The 25,724-nt window shown below is 49.3% G+C and overlaps 2 protein-coding genes and 1 long non-coding RNA gene across 4 annotated transcripts; 1 reads left to right on the top strand and 2 right to left on the bottom strand.

Moving 5' to 3' along the window:
• Window positions 1-1,252: 1,252 nt before the first annotated feature.
• CCT3 (chaperonin containing TCP1 subunit 3) lies at window positions 1,253-9,614 on the bottom strand. Its single transcript, XM_027725808.2, has 14 exons — window positions 9,513-9,614; window positions 7,796-7,857; window positions 7,213-7,263; window positions 7,062-7,124; window positions 6,401-6,497; window positions 5,930-6,047; window positions 5,566-5,752; window positions 4,924-5,073; window positions 4,349-4,481; window positions 3,765-3,846; window positions 3,463-3,643; window positions 2,646-2,891; window positions 2,284-2,415; window positions 1,253-1,609 (listed from the first exon to the last, which is right to left on the bottom strand). Exons 1-14 carry the CDS (start codon window positions 9,541-9,543, stop codon window positions 1,505-1,507), a joined length of 1,638 nt encoding a protein of 545 aa, XP_027581609.1. The 5' UTR covers window positions 9,544-9,614; the 3' UTR covers window positions 1,253-1,504.
• A 204-nt stretch (window positions 9,615-9,818) lies between these two features.
• On the top strand, window positions 9,819-13,079 carry LOC120324541. The gene is made up of 3 exons (XR_005565923.1): window positions 9,819-10,251; window positions 10,454-10,563; window positions 11,568-13,079. It is a non-coding gene; the product is annotated as an uncharacterized LOC120324541 (long non-coding RNA).
• On the bottom strand, window positions 10,787-15,488 carry SSR2 (signal sequence receptor subunit 2). 2 transcript variants are annotated; one of them, XM_027725811.2, is made up of 6 exons: window positions 15,427-15,488; window positions 13,474-13,628; window positions 12,466-12,564; window positions 12,010-12,118; window positions 11,782-11,859; window positions 10,787-11,119 (listed from the first exon to the last, which is right to left on the bottom strand). In XM_027725811.2, the coding sequence occupies exons 2-6, from the start codon at window positions 13,626-13,628 to the stop codon at window positions 11,009-11,011; spliced, it is 552 nt and encodes a 183-aa protein (XP_027581612.1). In that variant the 5' UTR covers window positions 15,427-15,488; the 3' UTR covers window positions 10,787-11,008. The 2 variants fall into 2 exon arrangements, with proteins under 2 accessions (XP_027581612.1, XP_027581611.1); XM_027725810.2 differs by lacking the exon at window positions 15,427-15,488 and adding an exon at window positions 15,182-15,273.
• Between the last annotated feature and the right edge of the window lie 10,236 nt (window positions 15,489-25,724).

The following is a 25,724-nucleotide window of genomic DNA, read 5'->3' as shown; positions in this document are numbered from 1 at the left end:
AAAGGAATAGCATGACAGATGCTGCCTTGCTTTGACCAATGCGCTCGCAAAGCTGCGTTGCCTGCGGCGTGCATGGAGCCGAAAATTGCTCCAGCCAAGGCTCACAGAAGGGGATTTCCTGCTTCCATGGGCTGTCACAGAACTGGAGCGAAGTGATAAAGGGAATCACAGAACAAGACTGCTTTGGGTTGGAAGGGACCTTAAAGACCACCTAAGTGTAGCAGTGAATCTGATGAGAAACTTGTTTAAACATGTCTTATACTGGCTCTTTGTGGTCCCTTTGCAAACACGTGTTTCTTCTTCCCAACACCCCCCCACAGCAACTGTTATCTCCCATGCAGGAATGTCCTGGGAAAGGTGTCCTGAGGTGTCCCATTGGTCCTTTGTTTAACCCCTTCCTATTGGCTGTTGACCCTTTACCTGATGGTTTCTTTTGTGTGACCCTGAACTTGTGATTGGTTCCCCTTTGACCCTCCTAAAAGCTTTATAAACCCCTTCCCAACAATAAACTCACTCTTGCCTCCTCTCCACGCCCGGTGTGCTGTCTCTGTGCCTGCCATGGAGCCACGTGGGCGCTGGGGGGAGGGGAGGGCACCTCTCCCCTCCAGCCTCGGGGCCTGAAAAACCCTGTCGCTGGAGTCCCCTTTCCCCGTCCCTCAAGACGTCGGAAATGGTTCTTCAGACGGAGAAGGAACTAGAGCTGGGCTCCCCCACGTCGTGGGTGGGGAAAGGGATCCAGACCTAAGTCCAAACCCCTTCCAACAGGTTGTTCCAAGCCTTGTCCCACCTGACCTTGAACACCTCCCAGAGACGGGGCATCCACAGCTTCTCTGGGCAACCTGTGCCAGTGCCTCACTACCCTCACAGGAAGGAATTTTTTCCCCCGTATCTCATTCTCTGGACTTGCTCCTCCTTGCACATCCTTCCTGTGCTGGGGGGCCCAGCACTGGAGGCAGCACTGCAGGTGGAGTCTCAGCAGAGCAGAGGGGCAGAATCCCCCCATCATGTGCTGCCCAAGCTGCTGGGGATGAGCCTGGCATAGCATTGGCTTTCTGGGCTCGTTGAGCTGGGTCACGTTGAGCTTCTTGTCAACCCATACCCCCAAGTCCTTCTCCCTGGGCCTGTGTTTGTGCTTGGGGTTGCCTGGATGCAGGTTCAGCACCTGCCCTTGGCCTCACTGAACCTCCTGGGGTTGTCACAGACCTACTTGCCCGCACCCACCTTCCTCCGCCATGGGCATTAAACACACAGAGCCTGAAATAACATGTTTATTTTGGGGCAAAGAGGAGAAGTTTCAGTCTGGAACCCTCACCCCAGGAGCAGTGTCCCCCAGTGCAGACACCAACAGTAACAGACTTTTCCCCTCGTCCAGGGTTTTATCCATCCCTCCCAGACTTCAGACAAACCTTCCCCGGCTCAGCCTCAGCACTGGGTCGCGGCATTGAGAGCTCATCCCTACGTCAAGGTCGAGGCAGCTGGTTCTCTCTGGTGGAGACTCAACCCCTCACTCCTGGGCTGCTTCGGGCGCCGCGGGCTGCTTGCTTTGGTTGTCACCCTTCTTTTTGTGCCCCGACACGATATCATCAATACGGAGGAGGAGAACTGCAGTCTGCAGAGAAACCCCGCACCCAGGGCTCGTCAGGAGCTCAGCACAAAAAACAAAACCCAGCCTGCCCGGTTCACATGCCATGCAACCACCAGCCTATGGTTCTTTCAGCACAGGAGAAGGGACGCTGTGCCTTGCAGGCACGTGGGAACAGCAAGGGGATGCTTTACCCTCCACCACGGAAACAAAGACACCCATCTTTTCTCATTGACTGACAGAGAACAGACACAGCATCCCTTTGAGGAACAGCCTTTGATCCAACACCAGTGAGAGAATGGCAGGATCTGTAATGAGGGGGGCAGCTGACACACGGCAGCCCCAGCCAGCATAAAGCGCCCAGGGCACTGACAATTCCAGCATGCTGCTGGCATGGGATTGCTCACATGCAGCTGGCTGGCCCTGGGAGCAGCCTGTCCCTGTGAGAACCATTTGGAGGAAAAGGTGGGATGGAATATGCTGAATTTTAGCCACAGGATCAAAAAACAAGCTTTGGGAAAGCCCGAGTCTGGGCTCCCACATCTCTCATCATCTCACCTTTGACAGCAGCAAGCTCAGACACCTGCACAGCCCATGCTGGATGTGTGACACCCACCCAAGCACCCCAGTGCAGAGGGAGGGACATCCTCCTCTTGCAAGGGATATGCCACAGAGGCTCTGGAGTTCCCACCTCTCCTTACCTCCACGGCTGTTTTGTAGGTCTGCAGTTTGACAGCCAAGGGCTCCCAGATCCCTAGCTCTTTCATGTCAACCAGGGCTCCAGTCTCCCCATTCACCCCCCATGTCTGGCTGCCTTCCTGGGTGTGCTTGGCCTGGAAGCAGAAAGACAGGTGTAGGGTGAGACAGCAAATTCCCCTCTAGAAGCTCACAGCGACCATGGGCTCAGGAAACAGTAACAGGCCATTAGAATAGTCTCAATTTTGGAGTTCATACAAGAACGTTACTGGCAGCCTGACAAAGGCATTGCTATGAAGGGTGACTGATCCCTAGGGCTGTGCAGAGCGGGAAGGGGCTGACTCCCTCCTGGTGCCCCATGCCTTACCCTGAGTGAGGTCAGAACACGGATGGTACTGGCGCCACAGTTCTGGATCAGCGTCCGGGGAATGACCTCCAGAGCCTGGGCCACTGCACGGTAGGGCCACTGCTCCACACCTGTCATGCCCTTGGACCTCTCAGTCAGTGCATGGGACACAGCCATTTCGGTGGCTCCCCCGCCCGGCACCAGCTGTGGGTCCATGAGGACATTCCGGCACACCTGCATGGCATCCTGCAGGTTGCGCTCCACCTCCTGCAACAGGCACAGATCACAGGATTGCTGAGGTTACAAAAGCCCTCTAAGATCAGAGTCCAACCATTCCCTCAGCACTGCCAAGGCCACCACTAACCCATGTCCCCAGGTGCCACATCCACATGGCTGTTAAACCCCTCCAGGAATGGGAACTCTCCACCACTGCCCTGGGCAGCCCGTGCCAGTGCCTGACCACATTTTCCATGAAAAAATTTTCCCTAATATCCAATCTAAACCTCCTCTGGTGCAACCTGAGGCCATTTCCTCTTGTTCTGTCACTTGTTACCAGGGTGAAGAGCCTGACCCCCACCTGGCTACAACCTCCTGTCAGGTAGCAGTAGAGAGACTCAGAGATCCCTGTTGGGACCCCCCCGCTCCCTCAGCTGCTCCTTGTGCTCCAGACCCTTCCCCAGCTCTGCTGCCCCTCTCATTATTAACTGGAGCACCACACCAGCTGAAAGCTCAGCCCACAGTCTGCTGGCCATGACTTACTGACACCACGAATGTGGCTGGGACAGGAGGTGAAGCAACCCATGCTTACCCTCCCCACACTTACCCTCCCCACACTTACCGCTAAGATTTCCTTGCTGGCTCCCCGCAGGATGATCGTGCAAGCCTTGGGTTCTTTGCAATCAGTGATGAAGGCAAAATACTCATCTCCTATTTTTTTCACTTCAAAGAGCCTGGCACCAGTTCCCACATCCTCCTCCCGGAGCTCATCTGTGCGACTGACGATGCGAGCTCCACAGGCCCTGGAACACCAAAACATCACATCAGACACTCACAGATAAGTACTGGTGAGAAGGAGCAAGATCAGAACACGCCCATGCCATGCACAGCAGGAACAGGCTCCAGCCAGGAGCCGGCACTTACCTGGCGATCCGGTTGTTGTCAGTCTTCCGCACCCTGCGGATGGCGGTAATGTTGGCTCTCATCAGGTAGTGCTGGGCCAGGTCTGAAACGAGATTTTTGCAAATTTAGTGATGAATCAGTGGTATCGTGACAAATTTTATGTGTTTATCAGTGATCAATTCAGCTATTCTAGTTCCAATCTTTAAAGCAAAAAGGATCATGGAAAAAATCCTAAACGTAGCTTCTTAAACCAGGCTGCAAGGCAAAATGGCAGCACAGCATTCAAGAGTTTAAGACAGCCTCACTTGTATCTTGGTATCTTTCCAAAATGCTGAAAAAGCAAAATATTATTGTAAGAGTCCAAGTTCACATGGCAACACCAAGGACCAACTTCAATGCCCGCAGCGTACAACTACTTGCTAGAAAGCTAAAATACAAACCAAAACTAGGTTCCACACCAGGTTTGCGGAGGAGTTGTGCTAATTTGCTACTGGGGTTTTTTTTGGTTTCTTTTCAAGTTTCTGAACCGTGACTTTAACACCATTTAACATCATGAACCTCAGTGAAATGAATTCAACACAAAGAAGGATCATGTGTGCTATTACCAGAAACTCCTTTTTCTGTGATGACCAGATCTGGCTTGACTCTTATCAGATCCTCACACATTTGCTGAATGTACTCCTCCTCCATCTGCAGGATGCGGGCAAAGTCTTCCTCTCGTGTAATTTCAATGTCAGTCTGCACAAAAGACATGTAAACAGCTCAGTGTGTTCATCCCAACCCTTCACCATGTTAGACACACATCCCCCACGTCAAGCAGCTAAACTCCTCCAGTATCACCAGGAAAAGAGTCAGGGATGAACACCACGGATCAAATAAACTGTGACATTGTGTCAGCTGAGGCTTAGCATTAGTTCAAGCTCAGAAATATTTCTTTAGCTCTTTACCAGCACACAGATACACAAACTGCTGTAGCTGCTTCAATGAGTCAAAGCGCTGTGGCCTCACTCCTGTTTTTCTGGACTCCACAGCAGAATTAGCCCACATGTGCACAACGCCTTTGAGAGGCACAACACAGAAAGCCTTTCACCACTTGTGCTTTTAACAAGCCATCTGCATTTGTTCACTTTACATGTCCTAAATCAAGAGTGGTGGACATCTCCAACAGGACCCACATTACCTGGCTCTCTCCTTTCTTGTACTCTAGAGAACAATCCAGAAGGACAATGCGTGGATTCTTAATAAGACGACGCATTTTGGGATGGGTCACATCTTTATTCACCATGATTCCACGCAAAACACATGAGTCTTCACTAAAACCACCTGGAATCTGACAGACACAAGGAAGGGGGGAAATGAGATGAGTCAGTTTAGTCCATAAAAACCTGTGTATCTGAAGGTTTCTCCTGAAACTGTCTGTCCCATGTACAGAAAAGGGAAAACCTCTCCCAAATAATCATAGCGCATCCAGGTCATGATATAAAGTTTAATTTTAAGTGCATATTGACTTAGATTTCAAGTGAGAAGCTGTGGAAGAGCTTAAGAAACTTTTCACATCCTACTGCCTGGCATCGTCTTCCATCTTCCAAATGCAACTGAAATTATCTTTTTGACAAATATTCCAAAAGGGTTGAAATAACAGCCCCTCTTTGCAGTGCAAACCAGCGAAGGCAACAGCACTGACTGAAATGTCTTTGAGGGTGGTTATGTCTGTGGACTGCAGAGAGGTAACACAAAATTCTTCCCACTGCACCCCACAGTCAGCTAGTTCAGAACAAGAAAGGGGCACACAGGGATAAGAAACAGTTCAGGACACACTCACCTTTTCTACTTTTGCGTATTTTTTAATATCAATTTCCCTTCTGCCATTTTCTTCAAACTCCACGGTCTTAACGGCATCAAGAGCGATGCTACAGGCCAAGTCAGACCAGCGGTTTATTGCCTTTGTGTTTATCGCACTCTTTATTATTTTAAGCATCATCTCTTTGTTGTTCACATCCACTGGAGTGCTGGGACAAAGAAAAACCAAAGAGCAAACTGAGTATTACTCCAAGCTATTTGTCCCTTTGAGTCTCTCTCCAATTATGTTAATTGTATTCTAACATAACTGCCTAAAGCAGCAGCTGCTTGAAGCAGTACAGAAAGCCCACATCCCTCCTTTCTAACTCCCACCATCCCATACTTACCCAATTTTCTTCAGAATACTGATCATGTCATCCAGAGCCTTACGATAAGCCCAGATGATCACAGTTGGGTGCATCTGCTGTTCAAGAAAGTGTTCAGCAACAGAGAGCATCTCTCCAGCTAAAAAAAAATTAAAAATAAATCAAAATCCCTCAGATAAATTAGGAGGATAATTGCCACTCAAGACAGAAGAGCAGCATACCAGACAAAATGTATCTTCTATCCATGCAAGGAGCTCTAACATCACCTATACCTTTCTTTACCCTTAGTGGTGGTTATCCCAGGGAAAGCACAACTTCCCAAAGCATGGAGCTGATCACCTAAGGGTCTCATGAACAAAGCATGCTCTTGCACAGTAAAAAAAAAAAAAAAATTATCCATTTTAAGGTTGGTAAATAACTGATTATGGGCCCTGGTAAGCAAAGAGGGCGAACTCCAGCCTCTAAACAAACTGTCTGAGTCAGCCTCCTTACCAAGGATAATGACAGATGTGGTCCCGTCTCCGACTTCTTCATCCTGCGTGCGGCTGATCTCTATCATTGATTTTGCAGCTGGATGCTGGACTTGGATCTGTGCAGGAGCAAGGGGTATGGATTTGTTCCAGAATACTAAAGCAGAAACATCTTGCGTTGCTCAATGGAACAAATATCACAGCTTTAATACAGTTTTAAAGGCATTCTTGTGCAACCACGGCAAAGCTCTTCCTTCTTTTTTTGACCAAAATCAAGCCTTTGTATTTGACAATGTTGTGTCCCTCACCATTTTTCAGGCATTAGAGTTTTTTGGATGTTCTTTCAACAGCACTTGTACTACAGAGAAAATAATTTCTTGGTATCATTACGTGGCATTGTGAACATCGCTGTCTACTCAGAAGATCTTGATGCAACTGATTATAGGTAGAGTTACCAAAGCATTTACATCAGTCTTATAAAAACTCCATGAAAACTTCCCATCCCAGGATCAAACCTACATTTCTGCAGAACAAGAGCATTTGCTGGAAATGTTTCACTCCTCCCCAGTGAGCACCTTTCTGGCTCTCAGGACAGATGAGATCATACAGCTCTATTGGCACTCAAGACTCCAGAATATTCCGACTCACGTGTTAAGCAAGACAATCCTTCAGGAGAAACTTACTTCTCTAAGAATAGCATTGCCATCGTTGGTCATCACAATGCCACCCATGGGGTCCAAAAGCATCTGCAACCACAAGAAAACCAATACTTGTGCTGCAACATTGGTGATGCAGCTGCCTAGAAACACCCCACAGAACAGCACAAGTTCTTACCTTCATCATAGCTCTTGGTCCTAAACATGTTCGGATAATGTCAGCAATGGTCTAGGGGAAACCAAAGAAATGAAGTACTACAGGTAAGCGTCAAAGAGTCTAAAAAAACCGCATAGTGGGTCTGAAACCAGCAGTCCCTGTGAAATTTAAGCGACCCAACAACTCTGCCATGGCTGAGATGCAGACAAGGTTTAAGAACTGTCTGGAAATGAGAACAGAGGGATTATAAGGGCACTGGTACTACACTGTATTATTATCTCAGTCAGATGTCAAAACTGAGGTGCTTTCAGACTTTGCAGAGAAAGGAGGTTTGGTGGGTTAAACCCCTCTATGTGCAGTTATAGGGCACCCCTTACATGAATAGTGCAGATGTTTTATTTTTTATACAGAATTTTTATATAAAAGTATAAAAATATCTTCTGTTAACACAGGAAATTATTTTCTATGTTGCTTCTTCTATTCTGGGTTCATATAGACTAGAGAAAATATGCTTCAGATCCAGCTTTCCCTCAGAAATATAAAAATACACACACACGGAGAAAAAAAAGAATAATCAAAACAGCCTGATACGAGAATTTGGTACCTTCGCAGCAGTGATGTTTCCTGTCTGGACTTTTCTTCCAGACTCACGTTTTGTGTTCTGACCTAAAGCACACAGAAAAAATTAATTTAATCAAGTACAATCAAGTACAATGCAGTAAGGATGCAGCCACACCTCTCAGTCACACACATATGACATGTGACCAGTTCTAAATTCATAGTTTACATTATAAATACGGCAGTCATGATGAGAAACACACTGACAGAAGAGCGTCAGCAAAAAACACTCCCTATTATAACAGAACTCCTTGTGAGCATCCTAACTGAGACAAAGCTTTGCAACCCTGAAACAGAAACCTATTGCCCCAGAAAATCAAACTGCAGGGACTCACTAGGATCTGCCAGATCCCACATGGCCGAGGAGGTGCTGTTGCACAGTACTGTTCAGTCGCAAAAAGTTACAGAGGCCTAGGCACAGTTCAAAGAACTGGGTGAACATGAAGTTAATCCACTGACGTTGCCTTTGGCACGTGAGTATGAGCAGCCCCCGGGGTACCACAGGCTCACAATCACAGCTGGGGACCAGCTGTCAACAGGCTCTGCCCTAGAGCTGAAGGCTGCTCTTCTGCTACTACAAGCCTGGCCCAGGTATGCACAGATTTACTCAGAAGTAGGTGCATCCACATGGAGAGGTGTAAGACAGAACAAAAGGGGCCCTGGGCTCCAACAGTCTGCCTCCTAGGCTAATAGGGAATGGAGCAGATGGAGGTTAGGGTTAGGGTTAGGGTTAGGGTTAGGGTTAGGGTTAGCAGATGGAGCAGATGGGAATGCGATACTCAAGCAGAAATAAATCCTTGTGTTGGAGAGTGGTGAGAGAATCATAAAATGGTTTGAGTTGGAAGGGACTTAAAGACCATCTAGTTCCAAACCCCTTCCACGGGCAGGGACATCTTCCACTATCCCAGGTTGCTCCGAGCCCAGTCCAACCTGGCCTTGGAACACTTTCAGGGAGGGGGCAGCCACAGCTTCTCTGGGCAACCTATGCCTATGCTAGTGACTCACTTCCCTCCCAGGGAAGAATTTCTTCTCACTATCCCATCTAACTCTGCCCTCTGGCAGTGGGAAGCCATTCTCCCTTGTCCTAAGTCCCTCTCCAGCTCTCCTGGAACTCCTTTAGGCACTGGAAGGAGATCTAAAGTCTCCCTGGAACCTTCTCCTCTCCAGGTTAACACCCCCAGCTCTCCCAACTTGGCTCCAGAGCAGAGGGGCTCCAGCCCTCGGAACATCTCCGTGGCCTCCTCTGGACTCGCTCGGGCAGCTGCATGAGCTTCCAATGCTGGGGGGCCTGAGAACTGGGGTTCACAGGGGATTCAAACGGGGTAGCACAAAGAAACTCGCTGAAAAGGCCCGACAAGAAACGGGAAAGAGAACCGGAGAGCTGCCGGGAAAGGCCTGACAGCAGCGGGGGCCAGAGATCTTCCGCGCAGGGCGCATAGAGCGGCCAGGCCGAAGCTGTGGGTAGGGGGCTACCAGAGGCAGTTCAGACGCGCCGGTGGCGGCAGCGGTGCCCGGCGGACCCCTGGGAGCAGAGCGGGCCCGCCTGGGCCGCGCTCCGTGAGGGAGCGCCCGGCCATGAGGGGACCCAACATGGCGGCGGGGAGGCCGAGCAGCAAAGCGGGGTGGGGGCGCGGCGCTGCCCTTCCCTCACCCTCCACCCTGGGACCCCGCCAGGGGGGCCTGGCCGGGGAAGCAGCACTCACTGAGGACCAGGACGGGGCGCGGGCCCATCATCGCGGCGGCTGGAGAGCGGCGGAACCTTCTGGAGCCCCGGACCTGCCGCCTCACGGGGCCGCCACGGCGCGCACCGCCCCGCGCCCCTCGCCGGCCAATCGCGACGCGGGCGCGCGCCCGGAGGCCAATCAGAACGGCACCGCCTCACCTCGGGAACGCCCACCGACCTCCGGTTGGTGAGTGACACCCGGGGGCGGGGCGGGGCCACGAAGGAAGTGGAGTGCGCATGCGCGTACCCGGGGCGCGGCGGGGCAGAGTAAGCTCCTACACACCGAAGGGCGCCGGGGCCGAGATGCAACGGCCAAGCTCGCTCTGAGAGCCAAAGTCCTCGACGTCCCCCTCCCCCCTCAGAGATTGGTCCCGGGGGAGCGGCGGGTCTTTAGGCGGCCCCAGCCGTGGCTCCGGTGTCCCCTCACGGCCGGGGGGTGCCCCCCCCCAAACCCCCGGCAGCCATTTTGTGTCCCAGACGGTCCTTTAGTGTCGCCCACAGGGACAGCTGTTGGCAACGGCTCAGAATTCGGAGCTCTAGGATGAAAGGGCATTGGGGCAGCACATGGAGCCAGCGAGGCGGCCCTCGAGGTGCACACGGGCTGTTCATGGGGGAATATGTGCACAGAGGCGGGCCCGCGGACCTTTCTGCCACCAGAGACAGCTGCCTGAAAACAGGGGCACAGGGGAGCTCTCGAGGCTCCCTGGAAATACCTGCAGGTTTGTTTTGTTACTGCCTTTGCACCAGGGAGGTTGGGACTTGTCCTGATCTCTGGGGACCCAGAGGCTGGACCCTGTCTGGGGCGGGGTGAGTTAAGCAGAGCATCCCCAGTGCAGGAGGGGACAGTGTGGGGATCGGTGCACCTCATTCTTGAGGAATTTAAAATCCTCCTCCTTGCTCTCCTCCCACATCTCTTTACAGAGCCTCCATGGCCCTGAGCAAGCTGGTGTGACAGAGAACAGCATTGACAGGGTCCTCCAGTACTGCCCCTTCGGGTAGAGCAGCAGCTCTGACATCTTCTATCAAAACAGGTCTGTGGTGCACCAGAGCAAGCTCCTTCCCATAGGGCACGCAGCAACAGAGGGGCCCCGAGACAGGACACTCTGGAGAAGATGCAGCAGGGCAAATGGGGGCTGGGAGGTAGCACAGGGGGCAGAGCCCCACAAACAGACCCTCTGGGCACTTACGCACTCGTATCGCCACGGCTACAGAGGAGCAGGGGGGGATTCCTGCTTGAAAGGGGCTGACAAAGCATTTTGGGACTTTTAGTTGGGTTTTTTACTGTTTTCTTTGTTTCTTTTTTAAAAACCCAGAAGACACCCAATCACAGCGATCAAGTCCCTTTGCCGAGAGGGTTGAAGCACAGCCCAGGCAATGCCTGGCAGGGGACAGTGCAACCCAAAAGCACCCACTGCTCTGGGGGGGTCATGACTGTCCTTTCCCGAGCTCTGGAGTGCTGGTGGCATTTTTCTCCACTCAGTTCTTTTTGGTCTTGGGGGTGTCATACTTCCTCTTGCTCGAGTACCACAGCAGCAGGGGGATCCCGATGGAGGGCAGGGTCATCACACCAAATGCCGCCCAGTCCAACTAGAGGGAGAAATGGTTGGAGAAAAGTCAAAACAAGTTAAGTCCAGGAGTCTTAGAGCAATGAGGCCAGAGTAGGAGACCAAGAAGAGACCTTGCCACAGCCTGCAGCTTCCTCACAAGGGGCAGCACCAATCTCTGCTCTGTGTGACAAGTGACAGGAGCTGAGGGAACAGCATGGAGCTGTGTCAGGGGAGGGTTAGGCTGGATATTAGAAGAAGTTCTTCCCCCAGAGGGTGATTAGGCACTGGAATAGGCTCCCAAGGGAAGTGGTTACAGCACCAAGCCTGACAGAGCTCAAGGAGTTTGGACAACGCTCTCAGGCACTTGGTGGGATTGTTGGGTTGTCCTGTGTAGGGCCAGGAGTTGGACTCCAGGATCCTTGTAGGTCCCTTCCAACCTAGAAGGTTCTAAGATTCTACTCTCCAATTTTCTGGCTCAAATCCCACAGTGCAGCTCTTCCACAGAGGGAGCTGGGGTGGAAACGCTTGGCTGCTTCTTGCTGTGATACTCCTACGGAGAACTGACAGGGATTAACTGCAATACCACTGGAGCTCTCCAGGTGACTGCAGGACAAACCACACACACCATGTGCAGCAGGAAGCCACTGTGCTGGGCTGCAGCTGCTGCAGTGCAATTTCCATTGTCAGCTGAAAGGTACTTACAAAGTGAGGGGAGAACCTCCTGTCGAAGTCACGCTGAGCCAGGATTCCTCCTTGCCCGGGAGCACTAGTGAAACCAACCTGGAAGAGGCAGGGAAAAGACAAGCTTTACCACTTTCCTTCTTGGGACAGAGCTGGGCAGGGTGAGAGCTCAGGGACATCACCCCGACCAGGCTGCTGCAAGAGCACTGTCAGGGGTATCTGCAGGGCTCCTCTAAATCGTCCACTTACCACGACCTGTCCTCCCTCCTGTGCCAGGTACGTGATGGTGGCAGAGGTGAAGTTGAAGTAACCAGCTTTGAGAGGCCGCAGAACCACGGTGTGGGACACGTTACTCGCTCTGGGAGCCGGGCGTTAAGGAAAATGGTTGGATTTCATTACAGGAAGAAAACATAGGTGGAAAAGTCAGTGCTGCTGACAGATCCGAATGCTTATGGTCACAGACAGCCCGACCCACCTCCCCCCGAGGCTGACCCAGCTGCTCCTCCCCAGGCAGAGGAACTTAAGGACCTGGTCCTGTCTGCAAGGAGCAGGTGCTTTTACAAAGCACCATCCAGAAGAGCGGGCATTCGGATTGGGCACCCTGTCCAGGCTCTGGCATGTGGGAATTTCTGGGACAGGGCATGAAGACAGGATGAAGCTGCAGGATGCTCAGGGGGAAGAAAATTTCAAACCATTAAAAGATACGGAGCGATCCTGTCCCACTTGACATTGAGCATGCCAGAGACGATGCCAAAATCCTCTGGGGGGAAGGAATCATCCGACAGTTCCACATCCAGGGCAGCACTGAACAGAACAAAGGCAGGGATGAGAATGGAATCTTAAGACTTGGCATCTGCTCATGGGATCTGCAGCAAAGTGGGCTGACAGTTCCCTCCTGACCCAATGGAAGAACTGATTTGTGAAAGAGGAAAAGTCACCAACACAACATGGCGAGGAGAGCTGAGGTGTCTTATGGAGAGACTGCAGAGAGAAGAAGGCACAGCTGAGAGAAACAGCCACAAAGACAGGAAATACACTGGTTTTTCCACAATAGAATTTGGCAGATACCATCCCACAGACACACCCTTTGGCCTAAATAATAAACAAATCCCACCTATAAAGTTACAGTATCTCATTAATATTGTAAGAGTCCAATATTGCAACACCATAAATACTCCTCTCAGCAGTACTGCACTCAGCATACATGACTCTGCCTTTAAAAAAATCTAAAAAAACCCCCCAAAAAACAAACACTTTAATACTCTCCTGCATTTTGTCCAATCAGCTTTTCATTCTGAGAATAAAGCTTTTTACCAGCATTGTGGAAGTTCTGTTTTACCTTTGTCAGGTCTTTAGAGAAGTCCTGACAGGAAAAAGGAATTTTTATTTAAAAAAAAAAAAAAAAGTGCAAAAGAGCTCACAAAGCTAGTCAAGAGAGCTGTGTGCATGGGGAGCAGAGTGTCCCAGGACACCACAGGAGCTACATGTCCATGCTGGACTGACAGCTTGAGCAGCCACGAGTGGAAAGCAGGGACAAGGGAAGAGGAAGGGAAAGGCAAATTGCAGGGTCAACCCTTCAGGCACTGCTGGAAAGCTCAGAGTTCAGGGGAGCAAAGGCACCAGCACATCATGGAGCTCAGAAATCACCTCCTGCCTGTAGCCACACACAGAATGTTTGCTCCTGGTTCGTACTGAAGCCTGGACAGGGCTTACCTTGAGCCAACATTGTAGATGTTGTACTGCAAAGTCAAGTCCTTGCCCTCCACCGCGTATCTGTTTAACAGAGATTTGGAGGCCAGGAGCCTGGCACCATCCTCGCAGCGGGACACAGACACCAGGGCACACAGGGTGAGGAGCAGGAGCTTCATCTGGAAACACAGGTCAGTGGAATGTCACTGATTGTTTGAAATCTCTGAACTCTCTTCTGGGAGGCTGTAAGAATTGGCATAGCCATGTCCCAGATCTGCAACCATGGAAGAAAAGTCAACAGTTTCCTCCCCTTTCAAAGCCCCAGCCAGTATCACGGCCCTTTACAGAATCATCGAACATCCTGAGTTGAGAGGGACCCACAAGGATCGTCGCATCCAACTCTGGGCTCTGCACATCTCAGTAATGAGCAAAGCTCTTGGATCACAAAGCCTCTTCCAGTAACTTTGAAAGCTCTGGAAATTAACAGTTTCACCAGTTTTAGCAATTAACAGTTAATTGCCCTTGTGAAGCCTGGCTGCTTTCCAGCACCGTCTTACACAACAGAGTTAGTTCTTCACAGAAAGCACCAGCTCCTCACTTCCAACATTTGTTCTTATTTCCTATTTCCAGCCACTGAGGAAACACCAACTCCCTCCAACAGCCTCGTCAACTCCCTCCAGCAGCCTCATGATCCCCAAAAGTCCCTCTCCAAGCCAGGTGTCCCAATTCACCCAAACTCTGCCCCAGGAGCTGCCCTGTTGAGAGGACAAGGAGACCATAGGGACATTATAAACAGGACCCACGAGGACACTTGGTGGGGCTGAGAAATGCAAAAACTGCTCCAATGTCAGGGGCTCCACTCTCCACAATCACAGAGTGGTTAGGCTTGGATGGGATCGTGAAGCCCATCCAGTTCCACCCATCTGCCATGGGCAGAGACACCTTCCACTAGACCAGGTTGCTCCAAGCCTTGTCCAACCTGGCCTTGAACACTTCCAGGGATGGGGGAGCCACAGCTTCTCCAAGCAGCCTGTGCCAGGGCCTCACCCCCCTCACAGGGAAGAATTTCAACCCAGTATCCCATCTAACCCTGCCGTCTGGTAGTGGGAATTCTTGTCCAATCACTCCAGGCCCTTGTCCAAAGTCCCTCTCCATCTCTCCTGGAGCTCCTTTAGACACTGGAAGGGCTTTAAGGTTTCCCTGGAGCCTTCTCTTCTCCAGGCTGAACATCCCCAGCTCTCCCAGCCAGTGTCCAGAGCAGAGGGGCTCCAGCCCTCAGACCATCTCCGTGGCCTCCTCTGGACCTGCTCCAGCAGCTCCACATCCTTCCTGTGCTGCAGGCCCCAGGGCTGGAGGCACCACTGCGGGGGGGTGGGTCTCACCTCAGCAGAGCAGAGGGGCAGAATTTCCCACCTCACGTGCTGCCCACACTGTGGGGATGAGCCCAGAACAGCGTTGGCTTTCTGGGCTCCCAGTGCACGTGGCTGGGTCACGTTGAGCTTCTTGGCAACCCACGCCCCCAAGTCCTTTTCTTCTGGGCTGTTCTCCATCCATTCTCCCTCAGCCCGTGTTTGTGCTTGGAGTTGCCCTGGCTCACGTTCAGCACCTGCCCTTGGCCTCACTGACCCTCCTGGGTTTGTCACGGACCCCCCTGCAGCGCTGCAGCCCGGCCCGCTGCCTGTGCCAGAGGCCCCTTCCTTCCCCCCAGTCCTGCCCTGCTCCGGCCGCATACCAGCGTATCCAGCCCGGGTGGCCTGCTCCTGCCCATCCGCGCAGCACAGGGGCTCAGTCCGGGTTCACCCACCGCTGCCTGCGGGAGACACCGACCCTCTCCAGCGACAGAGCCTGGTCGGTCCCTCCCGGCCCCTCAGAGCCCACGGCCGAGCCTCCCCCACAGACCCTCCCCACCGCTTCCCCGTCCGCCCCGACCGCCGAGGACACGGCCCCGATCGGCCCCGGCGGCCGCTCCGCCCTCACCGTCTGTCTCCGCCGCCGCCACAGAGCCAGGTCAGCCCAGACGCAGCGGAAGTGACACACTGAACAGCGCCCCGCGGCCTCCCATGCCCGCCGGGAAATGGAGTACGGCCCCGCCCTCCAGCGGGAACTCCGCGCCTGCGCAGAACGAGAGCCCTGTGCTGCCCCCTGGTGGCGGAGGGCGGGACCGGGGCGGGGGAGGATCGGGGGGAAGTTCCCCAAGGATGGGACGCACGGACCCCCAGACTGCCCCTCCCTGCGCTGGGGTCGCTCTGCTTGATTCACCCGCCTCAGACAGGCTCCAGCTTTGTGCTGCCCTCGGATCAGAACGCGTCCCGACCTCCCTGGTGCAAAGGCAGTAACAAAACAAACCTGCCGGCATTCCCAGGGAGCCTCGAGAGCTCCCCTGTGCCCGTGTTTTCAGGCAGCTGCCTCTGGTGGCAGAAGGGCCCCCAGGGCCTCCTCTGTGCACGTATTCCCCCATGAACAGCCTGTGGGCACCTCACGAGGGCCCCCGCGCTGGCTCCACGTGCTGCCTCAAACGCTTCCTTGGAGCTCCCCACTCACAATCTTTGCCAACGACTCTACCTGCACCTTCTTTCCTCTTTCCCTGCTGCCCCGGGCAAAGCTCCTCCAAGCTGCTGACTATGGAAAGCAACCCAGAGGTTCGATCCCTGTTGGCCATTGAGGCCACATAACCACAGGTTGGGCTTCTCCCTCCCAGCCCACCCCTCTGCAGGGTTTGCTGCAGCCAGGGCAGGCTGGTCCCAGTCCCCAAACACTGACACAGCACCTGTCCTGGGCCTGAGACCCTCAGAGGTTTTTCTGTGGAGCAGGAGCGTTTGCTGGAAATGTTTCATTCCTCCCCAGTAAGCAAATTTCTTGGTGCTTCTGGTCAGTATGGAATGGCTCTCAGGACACAAGAGGAGATCACATAGCTCCATTGGCACGCACAGAACCGTATTCCGGAAGATTCCGACTCCCGTGTTAAGAAGGGATGAAGCCACACACTAATCAGGGGTTCCAAGAAGGTAATGTGGTTGTTGGCTGTGTCAGTGTCTTAAGAGCGGAGAAACATGTGGCAGCTGTGTTAAGCAGTTCCCTTTGGCTTTGCAGGTGCTGTGCAGGCAGCCTTTGGAATTGGAGGAGCATTTGAGGTGAGCTGGGCCATAGCAAAGAGGAGCTGAGGACCGCTGATTCCTCGCAAGCACAGTGGTAGTTTTGTGTCTTTTGGTACCTTTGGTGCCACAGGCGATGACGGCTGCAGCGTCCTGTGCTGGAATGGGTGCAGGGCAGGGGAGCAGGAGGCCGTGGAGCTTTTGAGGCCAGGGTTGTTGTGGTGACGGATGTGATACTGACACTCCAGTGTGTAACTTTGGCTGGATAGAAGCCCCAGTGCAGCACATTTTCCAGAAGTTGATGGCATTGCTGCTCCTTGTTGATTATCTCACTCCCAGTGGCCCAGCAGGATCTCTCTTGAGCAGTGCAGCTCTGGCCAGAAGTTGTTCCTAAGTGTGGAACACAAAAACCCCTAGTCAAGGTAAAATCATGTGTTTTGGAGATGGAAAAGGAAAATCAAACACTTATGTCATGGGAGTATCTTTCCTGGGTGTGTATAACCACACACACCCCTCTTCAGTATAAAGTGAGTTACTGAGATTTGTTCTTTATTTTACTCTTTAAAGTTTTACACTTCAGTTGCAGTTTTATTGACGAAGCAACTGTGGTGTGCAACAGCAGTGCAAGGACTGGAGCTGTTGGGGGCGATATCCATTTTTTCTGGAGAGGGGGAGTGTGTCTGTTTTAGGCATTGTTAATTTAATGAGCTGCCGGTCGTGGGAGCTCTTTCCCTTGTCTTGTGCCTCTTTGGGAGATTGGAGTGAGGTGATGTCTGTTGAGACAACCAAATGTCAGAGTGAGGGATGGGCAGTGGTGCAGTGGAGGAGCAGGGGGGGTGGACAGTTGTGCAGTGGAGGAGCAGGTGTGGGGAAGATGAGGGAGTCCATGGGGGCCTCCCACCCCAAAAAGTGTCACAGCCCAAAAACACATGAAAATTCATGGAGAGGGAATAAAAACTATTAAACTGTTCAGAGTGTTGAGAGGGTTGAAATAAAGAGAAATATCTCATTGTTATATAGATTGAAAATAATATTCAACTACAAATTTTAAAAAGGATTTAAAACTAAAAAAAGTTTTATGAAACTAAAAAAAGTACATAAAAGCGTCTTAGAGTTATATATGAAGGAATTTAAAAAAGAAAAAAGCCTGAATAGCTAGAGCCATCTACTCTTGTTATATGTGTTATACTTGTTATATATGTGTTACTCTTGTTATATGTGTTATAGTCAAAGGAGATGATATATGTAGCCTAAATAGAGATTATACATAAGTGTAAATAGATACCAAATAGATATCTGGAAGTGACCAATGTGTAAATAGATGTAAGTGTAAATATCTAAGTCCAAATAACACTCTAGGCTAAATGTATTTTCTGTGCAATAAGTGTTAATATATGATCTAAATATATAAAGTCTAAACAGGCATAGTCTGAATAGATACATAAAAGTGTAAATAGAAGTAAGGCCAACTAGTCATTCTACACAAGTGTAAATACATATACGTAAATGTGTCTCTGCCTAAATAGTCTCATCTAACTGAAAATAGCTGAGCTAGAGAAATATATCTATGCCCTAAACCTATCTGTGTCTACGTAACTGTGTAAGTGTGAATGTAAATGTGTGAGTGGGCACAGGCAGACAGCTGGGACAGCCACAAATCCATGACTAAAACATAAGGAGTAAATTCATTTCCCTTCCCTCACTAACTGGGGGATCCCTAAACAAGCCCCAGGCAGAGGCACCCAGGTGGGGACACTGCCATGGTTAAACTCGGTCCATGCCAGACGATTCCTAGCTGGTGGTCCCAGCGGCAAGATCACTGAGCCATGTCCAATCCTCCTTGCCAGTCTCCTGCTTTTAACCGATTTTCCCCCTTGCTCAAGAAACCGTGGCTGCTGGGGCTGGAGATGTGGGATAGGGAATTTACAGAGATACATAATAAAGCTTAAAGAAAGAACAAACATGTAAACATATAATGCTCTGAATTAACTGTCTCATCCCTCCTGTCAAGGAATTAAACCACACAGCTAGTCAGGCACCACTGAGATGTTGTGCGATTCAATGTATGAAGTCCTGAAGATGCTGTGTTGTCCTCCCTGCTGTGTGATCCAGCAGTCCTGTCCAAGTAGCACATCCTCTCTAGCTCAGAACAGCATTTATGATGTTGAAGAGTGTAGCAGAATGCTCTGCCTGGATGGGAATAGAGCAGCTCAAACTTCATCTTATGTACAAGTTTTCAGTGGTGGATTAAGCCACCAGGGTCTGCTGGTTTTAGTGTTCAGGGCTGAGATCAGCTTGACCAAACTCTCAGGAGTATATGCAGGACAGGTGCTCCTTGAGTGAGGCCGGGAGCAGCAGGGGTGTGCAGGATCTGATATGGAAGCGAGAGGCAGAAGTGTTGAGCAGGAGAAACCAAAGAGCTGATCACACCTTTTTCAGCAGCAAAGCATATTTTGCTGAATAAGCCCGCCAACACATAATGTAAAAGTTAATGTGACAGTCAATGACTTTATCCTATAAAAGGCCAGTCTCGCCTTTTCACGGTGAGGACTTCAGCACACCTTCCTAAGGCGTGTGAAGATTTTTCCCTTGAGTGGGGATGCCCCTCGAGGTTATGCCTCGAGGCCGAGTGAAAGAGATTTGCCCACAGTTGCTGGTATGGGTGAGTAACATCAATCTCTACTTTATAATTGTTTTTTCTAACTTTAGTATAATTGCTTCAATACTGCCTCAAAAGTAGTGCTCTATGCTAGAAGTTACAGCTACCTGTCCTGTGTACTAGATAATTCTGACTAAGGTCTTTTTGTCTTAGCATTATCATTGTAATAAAATTAAAGAATTAATTTATTTTATTTATATAAATATATTTGTTTTACCATCCTTAATCCTGCAGGACAAAGGTGTATAGAGTTACACCTGTGTGATGCTTTAGATATAAACTGTTGACCAAGTCTGGGGGAGGGATTGGATTTAGCCACACTCAACTCCTCTATGAGAAGGAGTTTAGAAAACCAAGGGGTCCTTTTTGCACCTTGTGACACAACGGGAGAGCTTCTCTAATAAACTTTGCCTGAATCTCCCACTCTCCCCCTGACAAAGAGGGAAGTACTTCATCAGTAATCAATGTCGTAAGGTTCCTCGATATATAGCAGTTACTCCCAAACTTAAGGCAACAGCTGCCTTGAATGTCCAAGTTAAACCTTGCATGAGGCCACTTGCCAGCTGCTCCATAGTCACTACTGCTCTGAAAGAATAATAATAAGTTAGTTACAATAGAAACCTACACACAAGTTTATATATATTGGTCCTGCAGAAATGTATTCAAGGTATGTGCTTGCTCTGTGGCCTACAAAACTCAAGAAGCCAGGTTGTGATAAGGGAGGAAAACAGGAGTGTCATCTCTGTCCAGTTATACATACAGTGTTGCTCCAGCTCCTCCAGATAATATTGCTCCAGGCTTGGGAACTTGAGATGGAGCAATTGCCCACAGAGATTGAAGGGCTGTGGTTTGTACTTTTTCAGATTGAACTTCTATTTAATGTTAGGCTTGTGTTATAGGTTATAAATCCAATAGAGGAATTTTTCTTCCCCTGCTCCACGATAAGAAAATGGAATGAGTGGGGGCAAAGGGGGTCAATTAGCCTTACAAAAGAACCTAGCTGGCCAGACCGCATTCCTAACGGATGGCCCGTCAGAGGCTGGGGGGAGAGGGGAGGAATTTTGGGTGGGGATGGCTGACTCTTGTCTGAGGGGAGAGATCGGACTGCGGAGTTCTCTCTCTGGGACGGAGACAGGGTCTGTGTCTGGGCATTTTTTGGAGAAAAGGCCTGGAAGCCGGTCTTTCTGGCTTTTCGTCCTGATGAGGCCTGACCACCGGCCTCGATGGGCTCACACGCTGCCTTGTGACTCCAGCCGGGACCTACTGGGTTTTCATCGGAGAGTTGTGTGCTCGCTGGGAGAGAAGGGAAGAGCCTTGAAACACCGTCATCTGAGAACGACAGTGAGTCCCATGGAGGTGGACTGCTTTTCCTTCTGCCCTTCTTCCACTGGGGGAAGGGTCTCTGTTTTCTTTTTGGCTTCTCCCGCGGTCCGAGACCACCCCCCAGGCCCCTCCCCGCGCGGTGACCGCCAGAGCCCGACTGCGCCCCCTGCCGGTCAGCACGGAGAACTGCAGGCTCTGCACCTCCAGCGACCCAACAGCGCCCCTGCCGGCCGTGATTGGAACTGCGCTGAAGGACAGAGAAGTATTCAGACCTTTTCTTTTGTTTGAAGGGAACTTCTGGGTACAGGACTATTGTTTAGTTGTTTTTGTGTTCTGTTACTGTTCTTGCCAATATACATATATCTTTTAATAAAGGGTTGTTATTTCTTCTTTTTTTTCCCCACACTTCCTCGATTAAAGCCCCTTAATTTTTGAATTTACAATTGCTGAGAGAGAGGAGTTTGGTCTGTCTCATAACTTATCCCCTTTAGCAAACATCCCAGTCTCTTCAAACTGAGACAGCTTGTGACACCAAAACATAGTTCCAATGCTAACCCCCTTGATAAGGCACAGGAAATAATCAAAATACCTGAAATACAGGAACTTGAGAATATGATGCTAACAGAGGATGTAGAATGGGAGACCATGGAGTACAGAACCATACTGCGTTGTCAGGGGTTGTTATAGGAATGGTCCCTTACAGATTAATAAATTGCAGTCCCAGCGCAGAATCCATTCCACTCACCCTGTAGTTAACATTTTGGTAGAGATACCATCTGGAAGAATTTCAGTCCTCACCATGTTTTATACTGGAGGTGTAAAGTCACACTATTTTGGCCTGTGATTCTTTCTGTTTCTTGCAATACTCAAATTACTGCTTTAATTCATATTTCCTTTGGGTTATAATAGCAGAGCCTTGTAATGCCTTGGACCACGATCCTATAGATTCTGACTTTTCAACCTAGTTGTCTGCCACAATGCCCATGACAGTTTATCATCTAGAACTGTTACTTTCAATTCAAAAGGATTTCCTTGCCTAGAAGTGTACAATTGTGCTTGCTCAATCAAAGCATTTTTGCAGGCATCAGAGACTTCTTTTTGTTTCCTGGTCCATTACCAAACAACTTTCTTTGTGGTCATTTTCTGCTGTTATAGCATCTTCAAGTTAGTGTCTCACTGTGACGTGATGGGGGAAAAGAATTTTTTTGCATAGGCACTAACTTTTGTCAGTGATGAAACATTTTTGATGTTATGACCCTACTTATTTCTGATCATGGGACACTGGCTTGCACTAGATCATTCCACATTTGCTTCCTCATCACACATGAGATAACTCTTCAGTTTTGCTGGCTGATTTTCATGCACCGCCCGCACAGCTGGTTCTGAAATTAGAGCCCAAATTTCCCCTGAAGTATTTGCTAGGACACCTATATTACCAGTAGCATTTATGACTGCTGGTATAATCAAGGGTTTCAGCGAAACAGATGCCCCTCTCAAAAGCTGTATTATGATACTTTTAGTTACTGCTGCCTCATCCAGAAGAGATCCTGTAATTAGCGCATGAGCTGCAGGAAACTAAAACCTTCTTCCTTGTACACCAGCTTCTGAGGGATGGCATTACTTTGGCAGTGTCTGCATATGCTGTTAAAACTGCTGCACACAACCATTGATACAGTGTAGGGGTGGCAACATTCTGCCAAACAGGACACCTGATATTTTGTCACTGAGCACGTCCCCAGTATATCTGATCCTCACTACCTATAGGGCTTAATAGATTTTTTCACCCATTAGTAAGTGGACAGATGCAGTGCCGCTATCCCAAACTTGCAAAATCCATGCCAGTATGCCTTCCCCTCTCTTTTACTGAAAGATCTCTAAAAATTTCCTTTTGGAGTACAAGTGCTCCAAATGTCCACCCCTCCAGCCAGCCAGATCCCTCTTCCCCCTCCATTTGTATGAGGGATGGTGCTTCTACCACCTCCCTTTCTGCTAAATCTAGCTCAGTCTCAGAGTCTGAGAAGTCACTCCAGATGTTTCCATCCGATTCCTCAGGATCCCATGAATATGACTGGGAAATCAAAACCTTACTTCTCCCATATCTGTGCCTTTGTTTTGAGCGATGTGTGCCACCAGCTGTTCTACAGTGTATTGCTGCTCGTAGCACCACTCTGCTTAAGTAGTAATTACACCTTCTACGACTGCCTTTGCATCTTGTAAATTCCTGACTTTTTTTCAACTCGCACTTTGCTCTGCAGTGCTGTGGCTTCGTGGTCTAAGATTGGTAGCTAACAGAAATCCCCATCTCCCTGCAAACGTGCAGGAAGACTTTGATGTCCCTTCCCCACAGAATGTGTGCAGTAAATACTTCTGTGCTGGATCTTAAGACAAAGACAAAGGAAGCTGCAGCCCGTGACTATAGATGATCCACAGTTTATCCATAGCTTATCCATAGCTTTAGGTTGTGGTATGTCCAGGAAATGTGGCTCTGTTGCTCTTCAAAGCGTATCAAAGCAGGTGACTGGCACCTGAGTGGATGCTGGCTTTGGGGATTCACTACGCAGCACCCACATCTGCACACACATAGAGTAAAAAAGTATCCTGACTCTGAGTGGGGATCAGTTCCTGGCACACTAGGGGAAAGAGATCACTTTCACAGCGTTTTGGTGACCCCGATGAGGTCACCCTGCTGCCCCTGAGAACGAAGAATTGACCCGAACAGGATTCCAGCATCCACTAGCCAGTTGGTTGGAGACTCTCCCTGAATCCTCTTCAGCATCATGACAGTGAGCAACTCCGAGGTGCAATGCTCCAGAGATATTTGAGCAAGGGCGGAAGGGGAGATGGAATTCTTGGATTGGCAAGTACACTGTTGTTCCTTTTTCAAATTCCTTTTGCAAAAACTTGTAGGTTTATCAGTGTGACCTATCAGTGGGATCAGTCTCCATGTAAGTCACAAGGAGACACTCGGCAGTGAGCCTTAATCAATCAGTGGGATAGGAGCAGTGTAACTACTGAACATCCAGATCTAAGGGTAAAGGACTTGGGTAACTTAAATGTTATTAAATTGAATGATGGGAACAAGCCAATCTACAGTTCCTCCCTGTAGCCCTCTAGGATGCATACTGAAAAATTAGATTAAATTTGGGGGTGATCCAATGACAAAAGAAAAAATTAAGAGATTTTGTAGTCAATGGTGGCCACATTATTAATTGGAGGATGGGAAAAGAGGTCATTGCAGTTTAATATTATCTTACAGTTGATGTTGGTAAATGGGGTGAGGATTTTTTTATGTTGATGCTTATATGACATTGTATAGAGATCCAGATACTCATAGAAAGAGTAAATTGGGGGGAGATATAATGCTGTAAATTGAGGAGAAGGAGAAAAAGCAAGGGATTGTAATGTTGCAAAGGGGATGAGCTGGAAGAGGTACAATGTTATCCCCCTCCTTTCCACACACTCTCCTCCCCCCCATATAACACTGGGGTAGGAACAGATAAAGAGGACACTGAGCAAAACAAAAAACGTGCAAAATGAGATTTTAGTCCTATTGCAGGCCAGATTTTGGGACATCCCCAGGCGGAAATACAGGCGTCTTTAAAACAACCAGTGGGGGTAGACCTCTGCCAGTTTTTGTACATGTTCCTTTTTGCTGCTCAGAGTTTGTTGAGTTGGAAATCCTGGAGGAATATATCAGCTTTTGGCAACAGTCAGGCTGACTCATAACCTTACTGGGGGGATAGCAGGCTGTACTGAAAACTTTTTTACTGCAGAATGGTGTTAGAGAAGGAGAAAGAAGAGGAATGGGCAGGAAGTTTGGGGGTCTGAAAGGATCCACCCCACCTTCCTTGACCTGAATATGCTACTTGTTGACAGGAGGGGTCAATTAGAAGATGTAAATGTTATGCTTATGGGAGGGTTTTGACGATGAGGGAAGGGGGCCATATACACCATAATGTCCCCTTCTCTTGCTGGAATGAGATATATTTTGTAACTTAAATGCACAAGTAGCCTTCTCTGAGATTTCCATGCAGCTTCACATTCTACTTGAGACAGGCTGGAAAGCTCAGATGTGCCTGTTAACGGGTAAACTATGAGAGGACATCAGAGAAAATATTCCAGATGCCATTTCAAATACAGTGATCCTCACAGGCTTCAGAAAAACCAGGTAAAGCAAAGAATGCGTCTCCATTTAAGAGAGAAAGCTCAGAAATGAGAGCTAAACCATTAAGAGTAAACCAATATCCTATAAAGACAGATGCACAAAACAGTCTGGAGCCATTGATAAACACACTTAACAATTCAGCATACTCAGACAATGTCAATCTGAATTTTAGATGCCTCCCTACTGGTAAAGAAGCCTTGTTCTCAAGTGTATAGATTAGTACAAGACTTAAGAGCAATCAATCAAATAAGCACAAATATACACCCAGCTGTACCAAATCCTTATACTTTGTTAGCCTCAGTGCTTGAAACAAACTCCTGTTTTACTGTTTTGGCCTTAAAGGATGCTTTCTTTTGTATCCCAATAGACAAGCAAAGTCAAACAATCTTTGCCTATGAATGGGAGAATCCTATGACTGGAAGAAAGGTGCAGCTTTGTTGGATGGTGCTCCCCCAGGAATTCAAAAATAAGTCCACCTTATTCAGTGATTTTGGCAAAAGAACTGGAATGATGGGAATAAGGTAATGGTGTTTCTCTTTTATAGTCTGTAGATGACATCCTAATTGGAGCTGACAAGGAACAAACCTGCTTGGAAGTGACTATAGGCCTGCAGAACTTTTTGGGACTTGCTGGGTATCGAGTTTCAAGGAAAAAAGCTCAGATTGCGTAAAGACAAGATGAATACCTTGGCTTTAAGGTAAAAAAAGGACAATGAGCTCTGGGAGAAGACAGAAAAGAAGCAATATGCTGAATTGCACTTCCTAAGACTAAGAGATAACTAAGAGGATTTTTGTTAGTGGCAGAATTTGGCCCCATATAGATCCCAAATTTTGGACTAATAGCCAATCCCCTTTGTTTGACCCTCAAAGGCCCTGCAGAATTGCTGGAATGGACCTGAGAATGTCGAACCAGCTTTGACATTCTAAAAAGGATGCTCATGGGAGCACCAGCTTTAGGTCTTCCAGATACAACTAAACCCTTTCTGTGATATGTGTGCGAAAGGCAGCAAGGAGCCTCTGGGGTGATGACACAACTG

Source organism: Pipra filicauda, unplaced genomic scaffold, assembly GCF_003945595.2.
Source record: "Pipra filicauda isolate LSUMZ 115617 unplaced genomic scaffold, ASM394559v2 scaffold580_size271650_pilon, whole genome shotgun sequence".
Taxonomy (NCBI): Eukaryota; Metazoa; Chordata; class Aves; order Passeriformes; family Pipridae; genus Pipra; species Pipra filicauda.
The sequence above is the reverse complement of the archived record's forward strand: the minus strand, read 5'-3'. Positions and strand labels throughout refer to the sequence as shown.